This window comes from Oncorhynchus mykiss, chromosome 11 (assembly GCF_013265735.2).
Source record: "Oncorhynchus mykiss isolate Arlee chromosome 11, USDA_OmykA_1.1, whole genome shotgun sequence".
In the NCBI taxonomy this organism is placed as follows: Eukaryota; Metazoa; Chordata; class Actinopteri; order Salmoniformes; family Salmonidae; genus Oncorhynchus; species Oncorhynchus mykiss.
In genome coordinates, this window is record NC_048575.1 from 78,971,586 (window position 1) to 78,987,119 (window position 15,534).

At 46.0% G+C, this 15,534-nt stretch overlaps 1 protein-coding gene across 3 annotated transcripts in view; it reads left to right on the top strand.

Moving 5' to 3' along the window:
* The window catches only part of fras1 (Fraser extracellular matrix complex subunit 1), a 352,007-nt gene that overhangs the window by 156,239 nt on the left and 180,234 nt on the right, over window positions 1-15,534 (top strand). For all 3 annotated transcript variants that reach the window (XM_036936462.1, XM_036936463.1, XM_036936464.1), the window contains exons 10-13: window positions 2,115-2,225; window positions 2,683-2,830; window positions 12,739-12,882; window positions 15,321-15,455. In XM_036936462.1, coding sequence (XP_036792357.1) covers window positions 2,115-2,225; window positions 2,683-2,830; window positions 12,739-12,882; window positions 15,321-15,455 — 538 coding nt within the window. The remainder of the gene's footprint in view (window positions 1-2,114; window positions 2,226-2,682; window positions 2,831-12,738; window positions 12,883-15,320; window positions 15,456-15,534) is intronic.

A 15,534-nucleotide genomic window follows, 5' to 3' on the forward strand; every position in this document is an offset into this window, starting at 1 on the left:
TTTAAGTCTCATCCCATGATATTGATCCCCCATCATCAATCATTGTGTAATATAATCTCTGTTAACCCAGAAGTTAAATCTTGTGTAATTTGTCAGCTGCGTGACTTCTGCCCCCCCCCCCCCCCCCCCCCAACACACACACTCACACACACACACATTGATCGCTGTGGGCATTTGTGCCGAAGCACTTTAATGCTTTTGCCCCCATCCTGATATGTCCGAATAACCAGTGACGAAACCCTAAAAAACAGGTTACTAATGCCGCTGTGATCTCACCCCGTCCCGTCCTGACAGATTCTCTCCGTCTGCAGAATCTGACCTGGGAGATGATCTGTAACGTAATAAAACCAGCCTGTTAAGTATTAATTAAGGATATATATATCTATATATATATATATATATAGTTGGCCTGATTCCAGATCAGATTTCCCAAGGTCACACAGCATGAGTTGAGAGCCTAGAGACTGATATAATACAATGACAGGCTACTCTGAATAGTGACAAGTGAATCTGAAACCAGATCAGATGTGTGACAAAAAAAAACTAAAAACATCACTTATTAATCTATCCTCGAAGATGAATATTTTTCACGATTTCAAATGATTTTCCATTGAATTGTTTGTTAACAATTTAGTGGCTCAACATTCTGCTCCATTTCATACTCAATGAAATCAATCAAATTTATTTTTAAAGCCTTTTTACATCAGCAGATGTGCTGTACAGAAACCCAGCCTAAAACCCCAAACAGCCAGCAATGCAGATGTAGAAGTTCTCCAATTGTATTAATACCCTGGTTTTGTGTGCGTGTGTGTGTGTGTGTGTGTGTCTGTGTGTGTCTGTGTGTCTCTGTGTGTGTGTCTCTGTGTGTGTGTCTCTGTGTGTGTATCTCTGTATGTGTGTGTGTGTGTGTGTGTGTGTGTGTGTGTGTGTGTGTGTGTGTGTGTGTGTGTGTGTGTGTGTGTGTGTGTGTGTGTGTAATTAATGTTGTATGGAAGTTAAGGTGTACACTGACTAATTTCCTCTAACCACTGGACTGAAGGAAGGAAGGGAGGGAGGGAGGGAGGGAGGGAGGGAGGGAGGGAGGGAGGGAGGGAGGGAGGGAGGGAGGGAGGGAGGGAGGGAGGGAGGGAGGGAGGATAGGAGATGGATAGACAAGAGAGAGAGGAAAATAGGTAGTGGAAAGAGATTGAGGGAGAGGGGGAGAGGAAAGAGAGAGAGGGGGGGGAGGGAGGGAGTGAGGGAGGGAGGGAGGGAGGGAGGATAGGAGATGGATAGACAAGAGAGAGAGGGGGAGAAAGATAGAGGAAAATAGGTAGTGGAAAGAGATTGAGGGAGAGGGGGAGAGGAAAGAGGGAGAGAGGGGGAGAGGGATAGAGGAAAGAGAGAGATGAGAGAGGGGAAAGAGAGGGGGGGAGAGGGATAGAGGAAAGAGAGAGAAAAGGAGAGAGAGAGGAAAGAGAAAGGGAGGAAGAGGGATAGAGGAGAGAGAGGAAAGAGAGAGAGGGGGGAGAGGGATAGAGGAAAGAGAGAGAGAGAAAAGGGAGACGGAGAGGAAAGAGAGAGGGGGAAAGAAGAGGAAAGAGAAGAGAAGGGGGAGAGAGAGAGAAAAGGGAGACAGAGAGGAAAGAGAGAGGGGGAAAGGAGAGGCAAAGAGAAGGGAAGGGGGAGAGAGACAGGAAACAGAGAAGGGGAGAGGTAAGAGAGAAAGAAGGAGAGAGAGAGGGGGATAGGGATAGAGGAAAGAGAGAGGGGGGAAAGGAGAGGAAAGAGAAGGGGGAGAGAGAGAGAAAAGGGAGACGGAGAGGAAAGAGAAGAGAAGGGGGAGAGAGACAGGAAACAGAGAAGGGGAGAGGTAAGAGAGAGGGGGAAAGGAGAGGAAAGAGAAGAGAAAGGGGAGAGAGAGAAAAGGGAGACGGAGAGGAAAGAGAGAGGGGGAAAGGAGAGGAAAGAGAAGAGAAGGGGGAGAGAGACAGGAAACAGAGAAGGGGAGAGGTAAGAGAGAGGGGGAAAGGAGAGGAAAGAGAAGAGAAGGGGGAGAGAGACAGGAAACAGAGAAGGGGAGAGGTAAGAGAGAAAGATGGAGAGAGCACCCATTTCCCTTTTCTTTTTGACAGGGATCAGAGCTGGTCCACCTACCAGGGAAGTGCTGCCCCGAGTGTCAGTCCATGAAGACCTCTTGTGTCTACCCACATCAGTCCTCTGGGAAGGAACAGAGGCGACTGGCGGTGAGTAAAGAGGCTTGATTAGATGGAATGTTCACCATAATCACTTAGTGTAATCCCTGAAATCTACACACAGTTCATACAGCTTCAGTTGATCATCTCTACCTCATGGCAATCTTTGTCTGCTTGTCTCTGTCTCTGTCTGTCTCTGTCTTTCTCTCTTTCTCGCTGTCTCTGTTTCGGTCTCTCTTAATCGCTCTTTCTCCCTCTCCCGCTCCCCCCCTGTCCCCCCCCCCCTGTCTCTCCCCCCCGTCTCTCCCCCCTCCACCCCTGTATCTCACCCCTCCCCCCTGTCTCTCACCCCTCCACCCCTGTATCTCACCCCTCCCCCTGTCTCTCCCCCCTCCACCCCTGTATCTCCCCCCTCCCCCCTGTCTCTCACCCCTGCCCCCCCCTCCCCCTGTCTCTCACCCCTCCCCCTGTCCCCCCCTCCCCCTGTCTCTCACCCCTCCCCCTCTAGAACCTGGAGAGGTGGAGTGAGGGCCCATGCAGGGAGTGTGAGTGTCGTGAGGGCAGGGTGACCTGCTTCCTGGCGTCCTGTCTCACCTGTCCCCTGGGGATGCTGGCTGTGCCTCGCCAGGGACAGTGTTGCCCAGAGTGTAAACAGGGTAAGAGTGGCACACACACACACACACACATGCATACTTGTTGAATGGGTCTGGTAAATTACTTGTTGAATGGGTCTGGTAAATTACTTGTTGAATAGGTCTGTTATATTATGATATATTAATAATGGATTGAGTTTATACAGTAGAACAGGGTTCATCAACTAGATTCAGCTGCGGGACGATATATTTTGTTGAGCGGATGGTCGGGGGGGACGAAGCTTCATTTATAGACGACAAATTGACCGCAAGAAGCCCAAACAGATATAATGTCTGACTAAAACATAATCATTTCAAACCTTGCTTACATTTGTGTGAGATCACGTGTCTTGTCTATTATGCATAGGGGAATACATGGGAACAGATGTATTAAATTAAAATCACTTGGAGCTGATTTCCTGGTGTTTTTACAGTCTTTAATGTCCAACAATGAAAAGTACAACAACAACAAAAAGTATTTTAATGAAGAAGACAAAAAATGTGCTCAGAAAACTTGGGGGGGGGCAAGTAAAACCAACCGCGGGCCAAATTCAGCCCGCAGACCGCCAGTTGGGGAACCCTGCAGTAGAATACTGCACTTTCCCCTGGTTTTCATAGTAAAAGGATTGTAGTTGTCATGACAACACCAGGCTCCATGACTGATGTTTGGGAGTGAGTGAGTGATAAACAAAGCTGCCATTTGGAGGGTTAACATATGAAGCCCCTCATCCCGCTCTCCCTATAAAGACGTCCCATTGATTTTAGCAGCAGCTCTGTCTAACCCAGCGCTACTCTTGTCTCATCCAACAGTCTTCTCCCCTCTGGCTCTCGCTGGAATTTCTCTCCTTTGTTTTCAGACAGCGTTGCTGAGGTTAAGGTCTTCTTTCCGTGAACATTTATAAAGCCTCATTTGCTTTTTCTTAACTCTTCCATTAATTATTATGAAAGGGCTATGCATATACTCGGGTGAGAAAGAAGAGGAGATGGAGAATGAGAAAGAGAGGGCGGAAAGAGAGAGTGAGAGAGAGAGAGAGGAAGAGAACAGCAGGGGAGAGGAAAGGGAAGGACAGACACAGAGATAGATAGAGAGAGCTATAGAGGAAGAGATGAGAGAGAGAGATGGAAAAAAGAGAGACAGAGAGGAAGAGAGAGAGAGAATTAGGCCGATACCCGCTAATTATCAAAATCCAGAAAAGAGACGTTCAATTCCACAACCACCTAGAAGGAAGTGTTTCCCAAACCTTCCATAAAAAGCTGGTCCTGGGGCTATGCAATGCAGGTGTAGAAGCATGGAGAGAGACCACCTAAAAGGAAGCGATTCCCAAACCTTCCATAACAAAGCCATCACATACAGAGAGATGAATCTAAGCAAGCTGGTCCTGGGGCTCTGTTCACAAACACAAACATTTCCCACAGAGCCCCAGATCAGCAACACAGTTAGACCCAACCAAATCATGAGAAAACAAAAAGATAACTAACTACTTGACACATTGGAAAGAATTAACAAAAAAACAGCGCAAACTAGAATGCTATTTTGCCCAAACAGAGAGTACACAGCGGCAGAATACCTGACCACTGTAAATGACCCAAACTTAAGGAAAGCTTTGACTATTTATAGACTCAGTTGGCATAGCCTTGCAATTGAGAAAGGCCACCGTAGCAGACATGGCTCTCAAGAGAAGACTATGTGCTCACTGCCCACAAAATGAGGTGGAAACTGAGCTGCACTTCGTAACCTCCTGCCCAATGTATGACAATATTAGAGACACATATTTCCCTCAGATTGCACAGATCCATAAATAATTTGAAAACAAACCCAATTTTGATAAACTCCCATATCTACTGGGTGAAATACCACAGTGTGTCATCACAGCAGCAAGATGTGACCTGTTGCCACAAGAAAAGGGAAACCAGTGAAGAACAAACACCACTGTAAATACAACCCATATTTATGTTTATTTATTTTCCCTTTTGTACTTTAACCATTTGCACATCGTTACAACACTGTATAGAGACATAATATGACATTTGTAATGTATTTATTCTCTTGGAACTTCTGTGAGTGTAATGTTTACTGTTCATTTTTATAGTTTATTTCACTTTTGTTTATTATCTACTTGCTTTGGCAATGTTATCATATGTTTCCCATGCCAATAGAGTCCCTTGAATTGAATTGAATTGAGAGAGGAGAGAGGAAGAGATGGGAGAGAGAGGGAGAGTGAAAGGGAGAGAGAGAGAGATGGAAGAGAGCTGAAATGATTATAGTTAGTTACCATGGAAAGAACAAGACCTGTCTATTTGGAAAAATCACCCTACTTAATTCTTTAGTCATATCCCAGTTGACCTATTTACTAATGGCCCTACATACACCGAACAACTACTTTTATTATTATATATATTTTGGGGGGATATTTCTTTTTAAACAGTATAATGTTTATAAATTATATCGTAAATAGGACTTGTGGAGTTATGTCACACATGCAGCTTACCCAGATACATACAGATGTCTGCTCTACTCAAAATTACAACCAACTAATTACAGCAAAAAAATGGAAGAGGGGTAGAAAGTAATGCAGGTCTTTAATGTCTTAACGACCGTTCCACAGTAATAATAATAATAATGATCATTATCATACCTGTAAGCTGTTAGTGTCTTAACGACCGTTCCACAGGTTCATTCATTGTTGATGGTACATTGAACAAGCATGGGGAAACAGTGTTTAAACCCTTTACAATGAAGCTCTGTGAAGTTATTTGGATTTTTATGAATTATATTTGAATGACAGGGTCCTGAAAAAGGGACAGTTCTTTTTTTGCTGAGTTTAGATTGTAAAATAGTTGGGAAGAGATTTTCCGTGTCCCGATTCCATGATACACAAAACTTTGAGTTTTTCCATTTACATGATTATACAATATTATTTCAACCAATATCATGTTATATGGTGTATATGGGGGATACAACCATCCTGTTTGCTGCGAAGAGACAGAATCATTAGAGCATTTGTTTTGGTACTGTCCATATGTGGAGACAGACAGACAGACAGACAGACAGACAGACAGACAGACAGACAGACAGACAGACAGACAGACAGACAGACAGACAGACAGACAGACAGACAGACAGACAGACAGATAGACAGACAGACAGACAGACAGACAGACAGACAGACAGACAGACAGACAGACAGACAGACAGACAGACAGACAGACAGACAGACAGACAGACAGACAGACAGACAGACAGACAGACAGAGCTATCCAGTAGAAGTCTATGTCCTTACAGAGCTATCCAATAGAAGTCGTTGTCCTTACAGAGCTATCCAATAGAAGTCTATGTCCTTACAGAGCTATCCAATAGTAGACTATGTCCTTACAGAGCTATCCAATAGAAGTCGTTGTCCTTACAGAGCTATCCAATAGTAGTCGTTGTCCTTACAGAGCTATCCAATAGTAGGCTATGTCCTTACAGAGCTATCCAATAGAAGTCTATGTCCTTACAGAGCTATCCAATAGTAGTCGTAGTCCTTACAGAGCTATCCAATAGAAGTCGTTGTCCTTACAGAGCTATCCAATAGAAGTCTATGTCCTTACAGAGCTATCCAATAGTAGACTATGTCCTTACAGAGCTATCCAATAGAAGTCGTTGTCCTTACAGAGCTATCCAATAGTAGTCGTTGTCCTTACAGAGCTATCCAATAGTAGACTATGTCCTTACAGAGCTATCCAATAGAAGTCGTTGTCCTTACAGAGCTATCCAATAGTAGTCGTTGTCCTTACAGAGCTATCCAATAGTAGTCGTTGTCCTTACAGAGCTATCCAATAGTAGACTATGTCCTTACAGAGCTATCCAATAGTAGTCTATGTCCTTACAGAGCTATCCAATAGAAGTCTATGTCCTTACAGAGCTATCCAGTAGTAGTCGTTGTCCTTACAGAGCTATCCAATAGAAGTCGTTGTCCTTACAGAGCTATCCAATAGTAGTCGTTGTCCTTACAGAGCTATCCAATAGATGTATATGTCCTTACAGATCAATCCAATAGAAGTCTATGTCCTTTGAACCCTGTGCCATTTATTTCCTGGGTCGTGATTTAGCCTGGAAGCTAACGACTTAAACCTTGCATAAATCCATATTTTAATCATAGTAGCAGTGGTTCATATCTCCATTAATGTATGATGAAATTAATGACCCATATGGTCGTGTAGTTCAGGGACGGGCAACTATGATGGGGGTGGGGACCACAAACAATCTGAACTCATAATTTGGGGCCGCAGAAGCTCAGCCACAGCAGACAGTGTTGGTAGTGTTGGTACATTTTTTGGTGCCGTCCCCCACCCATCCCACCCGTCCCACCCGTCCCACCCATCCCACCCGTCCCACCCGTCACACCCGTCCCACCCGTCTCTTGCTAGCAAACATTTTTTAGCAGCCCCCCTTTTTGACATCAGAGAGAAAAACTCTCTCCAGAAGTTCAGTGAGGATCTCTGAATGATCCAATGTTGACCTAAATGACTAATGATGATAAATACAATCCACCTGTGTGTAATCAAGTCTCCGTATAAATGCACCTGCACTGTGATAGTCTCAGAGGTCCGTTAAAAGCGCAGAGAGCATCATGAAGAACAAGGAACACACCAGGCAGGTCCGAGACACTGTTGTGAAGAAGTTTAAAGCCGGATTTGGATACAAAAAGATTTCCCAAGCTTTAAACATCCCAAGGAGCACTTTGCAAGCGATAATATTGAAATGGAAGGAGTATCAGACCACTGCAAATCTACCAAGACCTGGCCGTCCCTCTAAACTTTCAACTCATACAAGGAGAAGACTGATCAGAGATGCAACCAAGAGGCCCATGATCACTCTGGATGAACTGCAGAGATCTACAGCTGAGGTGGGAGACTCTGTCCATAGGACAACAATCAGTCGTATATTGCACAAATCTGGCCTTTATGGAAGAGTGGCAAGAAGAAAGCCATTTCTTAAAGATATCCATAAAAAGTGTTGTTTAAAGTTTGCCACAAGCCACCTGGGAGACACACCAAACATGTGGAAGAAGGTGCTCTGGTCAGATGAAACCAAAATTGAACTTTTTGGCAACAATGCAAAACGTTATGTTTGGCGTAAAAGCAACACAGCTGAACACACCATCCCCACTGTCAAACATGGTGGTGGCAGCATCATGGTTTGGGCCTGCTTTTCTTCAGCAGGGACAGGGAAGATGGTTAAAATTGATGGGAAGATGGATGGAGCCAAATACAGGACCATTCTGGAAGAAAATCTGATGGAGTCTGCAAAAGACCTGAGACTGGGACGGAGAGTTGTCTTCCAACAAGACAATGATCCAAAACATAAAGCAAAATCTACAATGGAATGGTTCAAAAATAAACATATCCAGGTGATAGAATGGCCAAGTCAAAGTCCAGACCTGAATCCAATTGAGAATCTGTGGAAAGAACTGAAAACTGCTGTTCACAAATGCTCTCCATCCAACCTCACTGAGCTCGAGCTGTTTTGCAAGGAGGAATGGGAAAAAATGTCAGTCTCTCGATGTGCAAAACTGATAGAGACATACCCCAAGCGATTTACAGCTGTAATCGCAGCAAAGGGTGGCGCTACAAAGTATTAACTAAAGGGGGCTGAATAATTTTGCACGCCCAATTTTTCAGTTTTTGATATGTTAAAAAAGTTTGAAATATCCAATAAATGTCGTTCCACTTCATGATTGTGTCCCACTTGTTGTTGATTCTTCACAAAAAAATACAGTTTTATATCTTTATGTTTGAAGCCTGAAATGTGGCAAACGGTCGCAAAGTTCAAGGGGGCCGAATACTTTCGCAAGGCACTGTAAATGTTATTCAATCATTGCACCCACGCTGCTCGCGCGCACCACCGAGTGTCCGCATTGCCAGGCGTTAAGATATAAGTTGTTTCTATTTGCTTCTATCACGTGGGTGATTGAAAGATGAACTGTGGTCGGTCGTGGTAGTTCACCTTATTATGAAAGTTAGTTGCCAATCGCCATATAAAGTCCAAAGAAGAAAAAAGCCTGGTAGGAGGAGACATTACTAGAAACGAACTTGGTTGACCGTTTTATGTGTGGATTAATTGTCAGAGCAGAGGACCTTGTGCATTTCAGGTAAAATAACAACCCAATGTTTATATCCCAGGACAAATTAGCTAGTAACAGCAAGCTAGCTAAATAGGACAAATTAGCTAGCAACAACAAGATAACTAAATAGGACAAATTAGCTAGCAACAACAAGATAGCTAAATAGGACAAATTAGCTAGCAACAGCAAGCTAGCTAAATTGGACAAATTAGCTAGCAACAGCAAGCTAGCTAGTTAAATTAATTGATTGTCAGAGCAGAGGATCTTGTGCATTTCAGGTAAAATAACAACCCAATGTTTATATCCCAGGACAAATTAGCTAGCAACAGCAAGCTAGCTAGTTAAATTGCCATAAATGTTTAATGTTTTTTTGACCGACTTGTCCCTAAATTAATATAATTAGTTCATAGTTTGTTTTGATATTTCAACCTGCGTATCGTGATCGCGTTTGGTGTTGGGTGGGACAAAATCAATTTGTGCACGATGGCGCACACGGACACACGCGCGCGTCCAGTTTGGGCATGGTGTAACTGATGCTGTTGTGGACTGGCAGATTTCCAGGCAACTGAGAAATAAATGCACTTCCTTAGTAAGAAAAGGCTGAATCAAGCTACTTCCTAAGTTCTATCGCTGACTCTGCTGGTGATCCGTTTACATTATACTGAACTCTGACATCATTATTGAAAAAAAATTGCTCATTGCTTTTAATCAACATTGTATGTCCGCTGGTTTTTTGTTTGAAATAAATCTTGGTTTAATAGACCCGGGTCAGTCAGTAAACTGCTCGTCCCTCTCCCAGCCGCTAGTCCACTTGATAGAGGACCAGACAAACCCCCAGTGAATCCTTGTACTCCCTGGAGCAGCTGTCCACTTCTGATGTATTTGAACAACTACTTACAATCGATGTTAAATAATCTACAGGGGCTGATATGCTTGTTCCCTTCTTATTACAGCTTTCTGCTCCATTGATTGCTGAAGCATTAACACATATTTTTAACTTAACATTTATACTGAGTGGTATTCCTAGAGTTTGGAAGGCGGCCCATGTGCTTCCTCAACATAAAGGTGGCGACCCGAGTGATCTATATAATTATCGGCCCATTTCCAAACTCTCTTGCCGAGCAACAATCCTGGAATTATTGATTAATACTCAGCTTAGATCCCTTTTAACTGCTACATATCGTCTGAATATGAACCAGTCAGACTTCAGGCCAGGTCATAGTACCATCTCTGATACTTCTATGGTTTTAAATTATGTCATAAATTGTTTAGATATGAAGAAACACTGTGCTGCTCTCTTCATTGACCTGTCCAAGGCATTTGAAACTGTGTTTAACACCTTACTTATTCAGAAACACTCTACCATTGGCTTAGATTGGGCTGCTTGTAGCTGGTTTGAGAATTATTTAAAAGACAGAACACGTTGTGTACTTACTAATGGTGTAAAATCAGGATTTCTAGACATAACAAAAGGTGTCCCACAGGGTTCGATTCTTGGTCCAGTTCTTTTCACTATTTATATTAACAGCATTGGTCTATCTGTACAAAACTGTAACTTTCATCTGTGCACAGATGACACTGTTGTATACTCTACTACCACCTACGTCAGCTCAGGCTCTGTTGACTCTTCAGTCTGCTTTTACTAGCTTGCAGAAAGCCTTGGTTCACCTGAACTTGGTAGTAACTGCTGGGAAAACCAAGTACATGTTATTTTCCAATTCATCTTCAATAATGTAACTGATGATTTGTGCATTAGTACGTTAGATGGTGCCCCCCCCCCCCCATTGATCGTCAATAAATATCTGGGCATCTGGACTGCCGAAAAGCTATCTTTTAAAAAACATGTTGACGAGTTAGTCAATAAATTAAGAATTCAGTTGGTCTTCTTCTATAGGAATAGGGCCTTTCATTAAATAGTAGAGAACAGATCATTCAGTCTACATGTATTACTGTTATAGATTATGGTGATATTACTGTATATACATAAATGTAGCTGCCAGTGTTCAGAAGCCCTTGGACACAATTTATCACAGCGCACTTAGTTTTATAACATCTGACAGTGTTGCATCCTTTATCATAGAGTTGGTTGGACCTCTCCTCTGCATCCTTTATCATGGAGTTGGTTGGACCTCTCCTCTGCATCCTTTATCATGGAGTTGGTTGGACCTCTCCTCTGCATCCCTTATCTTGGTTGGAACTCTCCCCTGCATCCTTTATCTTGGTTGGACCTCTCCACTGCATCCTTTATCATGGAGTTGGTTGGACCTCTCCTCTGTATCATTTATCTTGGTTGGACCTCTCCCCTGCATCCTTTATCATGGAGTTGGTTGGACCTCTCCTCTGCATCCTTTATCATGGAGTTGGTTGGACCTCTCCTCTGTATCATTTATCTTGGTTGGACCTCTCCCCTGCATCCTTTATCATGGAGTTGGTTGGACCTCTCCTCTGCATCCTTTATCATGGAGTTGGTTGGACCTCTCCTCTGCATCCCTTATCTTGGTTGGACCTCTCCCCTGCATCCTTTATCTTGGTTGGACCTCTCCCCTGCATCATTTATCATGGAGTTGGTTGGACCTCTCCTCTGCATCCTTTATCATGGAGTTGGTTGGACCTCTCCTCTGCATCCCCTATCTTGGTTGGACCTCTCCCCTGCATCCTTTATCTTGGTTGGACCTCTCCTCTGCATCCTTTATCATAGAGTTGGTTGGACCTCTCCCCTGCATCCTTTATCAAGGAGTTGGTTGGACCTCTCCCCTGCATCCTTTATCTTGGTTGGACCTCTCCCCTGCATCCTTTATCAAGGAGTTGGTTGGACCTCTCCCCTGCATCCTTTATCTTGGTTGGACCTCTCCTCTGCATCCTTTATCTTGGTTGGACCTCTCCTCTGCATCCTTTATCTTGGTTGGACCTCTCCTCTGCATCCTTTATCTTGGTTGGACCTCTCCCCTGCATCCTTTATCATGGAGTTGGTTGGACCTCTCCCCAGCATCCTTTATCTTGGTTGGACCTCTCCTCTGCATCCTTTATCTTGGTTGGACCTCTCCCCTGCATTCTTTATCATAGAGTTGGTTGGACCTCTCCTATGCATCCTTTATCTTGGTTAGACCTCTCCTCTGCATCCTTTATCATAGAGTTGGTTGGACCTCTCCCCTGCATCCTTTATTAAGGAGTTTGTCACTTCATTATTCTGTTTTTGTTTATAAAGCCTTACTCAATACACTACCAATTGACTTAACACATCACTGGGATTCCAACAATAGGTGACAGGGTTGGTTAATGCTGGAGACTCCACATGTATCCACAGAGTTGGTTCATGCTGGAGACTCCACGTGTATCCACAGAGTTGGGTGAATCTGCCTTTTCCTACCAGGCCCCTGTCATGTGGAATAATCTCCAAGTAAGGTTTCATTTGGATGTGTTGTTGTCTCTGGGTCAGTTTAGGAGAACGGATAGGGATTTTTATATTTATAAATGTGTTTGTGCGCCATTTAATTTTCTGTGTTTTTCCCAGAGAACAATTTGCAAATGAGACCTAGGTCTTAATGTGTTTACCCCTGGTTAAATAAAACCTCATTTAAAAAAAAAATGTTTTTTTAAAACCATGCCCATCCTTGATCTAGTTGAATAGATCAGGTTTGGATTCAAACTTTTTTTCCCTCAGTTGACTTAACCAAATTGTGTGTGTGTGTGTGTGTGTGTGTGTGTGTGTGTGTGTGCGTGTGTGTGTGTGTGTGTGTGTGTGTGTGTGTGTGTGTGTGTGTGTGTGTGTGTGCGTGTGTGCGTGCGTGTGTGTGTGAATTCGTATCTGTCCTGTGTTTGTTACAGTTCAGTGCCAGAGGGACTGCCTGTCTTGCTCGGGGACCCCTGACCACTGTGAGAGCTGTAAGGACTCTACCGCTCTGCTTCTGGACGGACGCTGTGTGTCCACCTGTCCACGTGGTTTCTATGCCAACGGGAAAGCGTGCGCAGGTACGGTACTGTATGACATGCTAGTGATGTCATCGTTAGGATAACACACACACACACACACATTTAGACAGGTAGTTTCCTCTCCTCAGTCAATGACAGCAGTGTGTCAACATAACAGAAGACAGAGTCAGTCCATGACAGCCAGAGGCAGTCTGAGACATCCACAGGCGGCCTGAAGGGGGATATTTCCTCCCTGCCGTAGACATGCTCTACCTGCCCATCAACACACAGACCACGTCGCAAACGGCACCCTAATCCCCACGGGCTCTGGTAAGAAATAGTGCACGATAAAGGACATAGGGAGTCATTTAGGATGCGACTACAGGCAGACCGGGGATCAAGGCATCACTTGTCAAATGCCTAATTCTGGCCCCCGAGGATCGGAATGTTCTGGAATGATAATGGAATCCCAGCTAACAGGAACGTTCCAACAACTTTAGGGAACGTTCTAATTAGGTTTCAACTTGGTTAACAGCGAACCTTTAGTGTTAGAAACAGCTGAGAAGAGTTGTCCTCCACATTGATGTCTTGAGTCAACTGTAGATGATCCATGGGGGGGGGGGGGGAGAAGCAGGAACACAGTTGATGTTGATGCTTTGTGTAAATCAGCTGAAATATGATGAGAGTTCAAGGGGGGTTGAATGTAATAAAATACTGGCGCGTGCAACGTTTTCTGATAAAGAAAAACAATAATGTTTTTGGACATTTAAAGACTGTAAAATCAGTAGGAGTTCAGCTCAACATTATTGTACTTTAGGAAATCTATTTCCAAGTATTTCCACTCATTAATAGAGAGGCATACTGTATTTGACTGTGTACCAATCTAATGTTTTTGTCATCTTGCGTCAATTTGCAGAGAACAAATGATTTGAAATTATGTTCCACCCCCGGACCATCCTTTCAAGAACAAATAGTCCCACGGCTGATTCTTGTTGAGATCCTTGGCATGTACGACATTAATGAACATGGACTATTTATGAGGGATGTGTTTATTAGAATCATTGAATTTCTCTCTCTCTCTCCTCTGTCTATCCCCTTCCCCTTTCCTCCCTCCCCTTCCCCTCCTCCTTTTCCTTCCCTTCTCCTCCCTCCCCCTCCCCTCCTCCCTCTCCTTCCCTTCTCCTCCCTCCCCCTCCCCTCCTCCCTCTACTTCCCTTCTCCTCCCTCCCCCTCCCCTCCTCCCTCTCCTTCCCCTCTCCTCCCTCCCTCTGCCCTCCCATCCCCTCTCACCCTCCCTCCCCCCTCTCCTCCTCCATCTCCTCCTCCCTCTCCCTCCCCTCCTCCCTCTTCTTCCCCTCTCCTCCCCCCTCCCTCCCCTCCTCCCTCTCCCCCCTCTCCTCCTCCTTCTCCTCCTCCCTCCCCCTCCCCTCCTCCCTCTCCCCCCTCTCCTTCTCCTTCTTCTCCTCCCTCCCCCTCCCCTCCTCCCTCCCCCTCCCCTCCTCATTTTCCTTCCCTTCTCCTCCCTCCCCCTCCCCTCCTCCCTCTCCTTCCCCTCTCCTCCCTACCCCTCTCCTCCTCCTTCTCCTCCTCCCTCCCCCTCCCCTCCTCCCTCTCCCCCCTCTCCTCCTCCTTCTTCTCCTCCCTCCCCCTCCCCTCCTCCCTCCCCCTCCCCTCCTCCCTCCCCTTCCCCTCCTCCTTTTCCTTCCCTTCTCCTCCCTCCCCCTCCCCTCCTCCCTCTCCTTCCCTTCTCCTCCCTCCCCCTCCCTCCTCCCTCTACTTCCCTTCTCCTCCCTCCCCCTCCCCTCCTCCCTCTCCTTCCCCTCTCCTCCCTCCCTCTGCCCTCCCATCCCCTCTCACCCTCCCTCCCCCCTCTCCTCCTCCATCTCCTCCTCCCTCTCCCTCCCCTCCTCCCTCTCCTTCCCCTCTCCTCCCCCCTCCCTCCCCTCCTCCCTCTCCCCCCTCTCCTCCTCCTTCTCCTCCTCCCTCCTCTCCCCTCCTCCCTCTCCCCCCTCTCCTCCTCCTTCTTCTCCTCCCTCCCCCTCCCCTCCTCCCTCCCCCTCCCCTCCTCATTTTCCTTCCCTTCTCCTCCCTCCCCCTTCCCTCCTCCCTCTCCTTCCCCTCTCCTCCCTACCCCTCTCCTCCTCCTTCTCCTCCTCTCCTCCCCCTCCCCTCCTCCCTCTCCCCCCTCTCCTCCTCCTTCTTCTCCTCCCTCCCCCTCCCCTCCTCCCTCCCCCTCCCCTCCTCCCTCCCCCTCCCCTCCTCCTTTTCCTTCCCTTCTCCTCCCTCCCCCTCCCCTCCTCCCTCTCCTTCCCCTCTCCTCCCTACCCCTCCCCTCCTCCCTCTCCTCCCTCCCCCTTCCTCTCCATCCCCTCTCACCCTCCCTCCCCTCCTCCCTCTCCCCCTCTCCTCCTCCTTCCCCTCCTCCCTCTCCTTCCCCTCTCCTCCCCCCTCCCTCCCCTCCTCCCTCTCCTCCCCATCTCCCCTCTCTCTCCCTGCAGCCTGCCAGTCGTCCTGTGCCACCTGTGAGAAAGACTATGAATGCTCTTCTTGTGGGGGGTCCTTGCTATTAAACAACAGGCAGTGCGTGGCCACCTGTGAGCCGGGGTCCTACAAGGACCACACACAGTGCCTGCGTGAGTATTTATATTTGTATCTGTGTCTGTGTGTGTGGGGGGGGGTTTAGTGAGTATATATCTTAGCATCACTACTGCA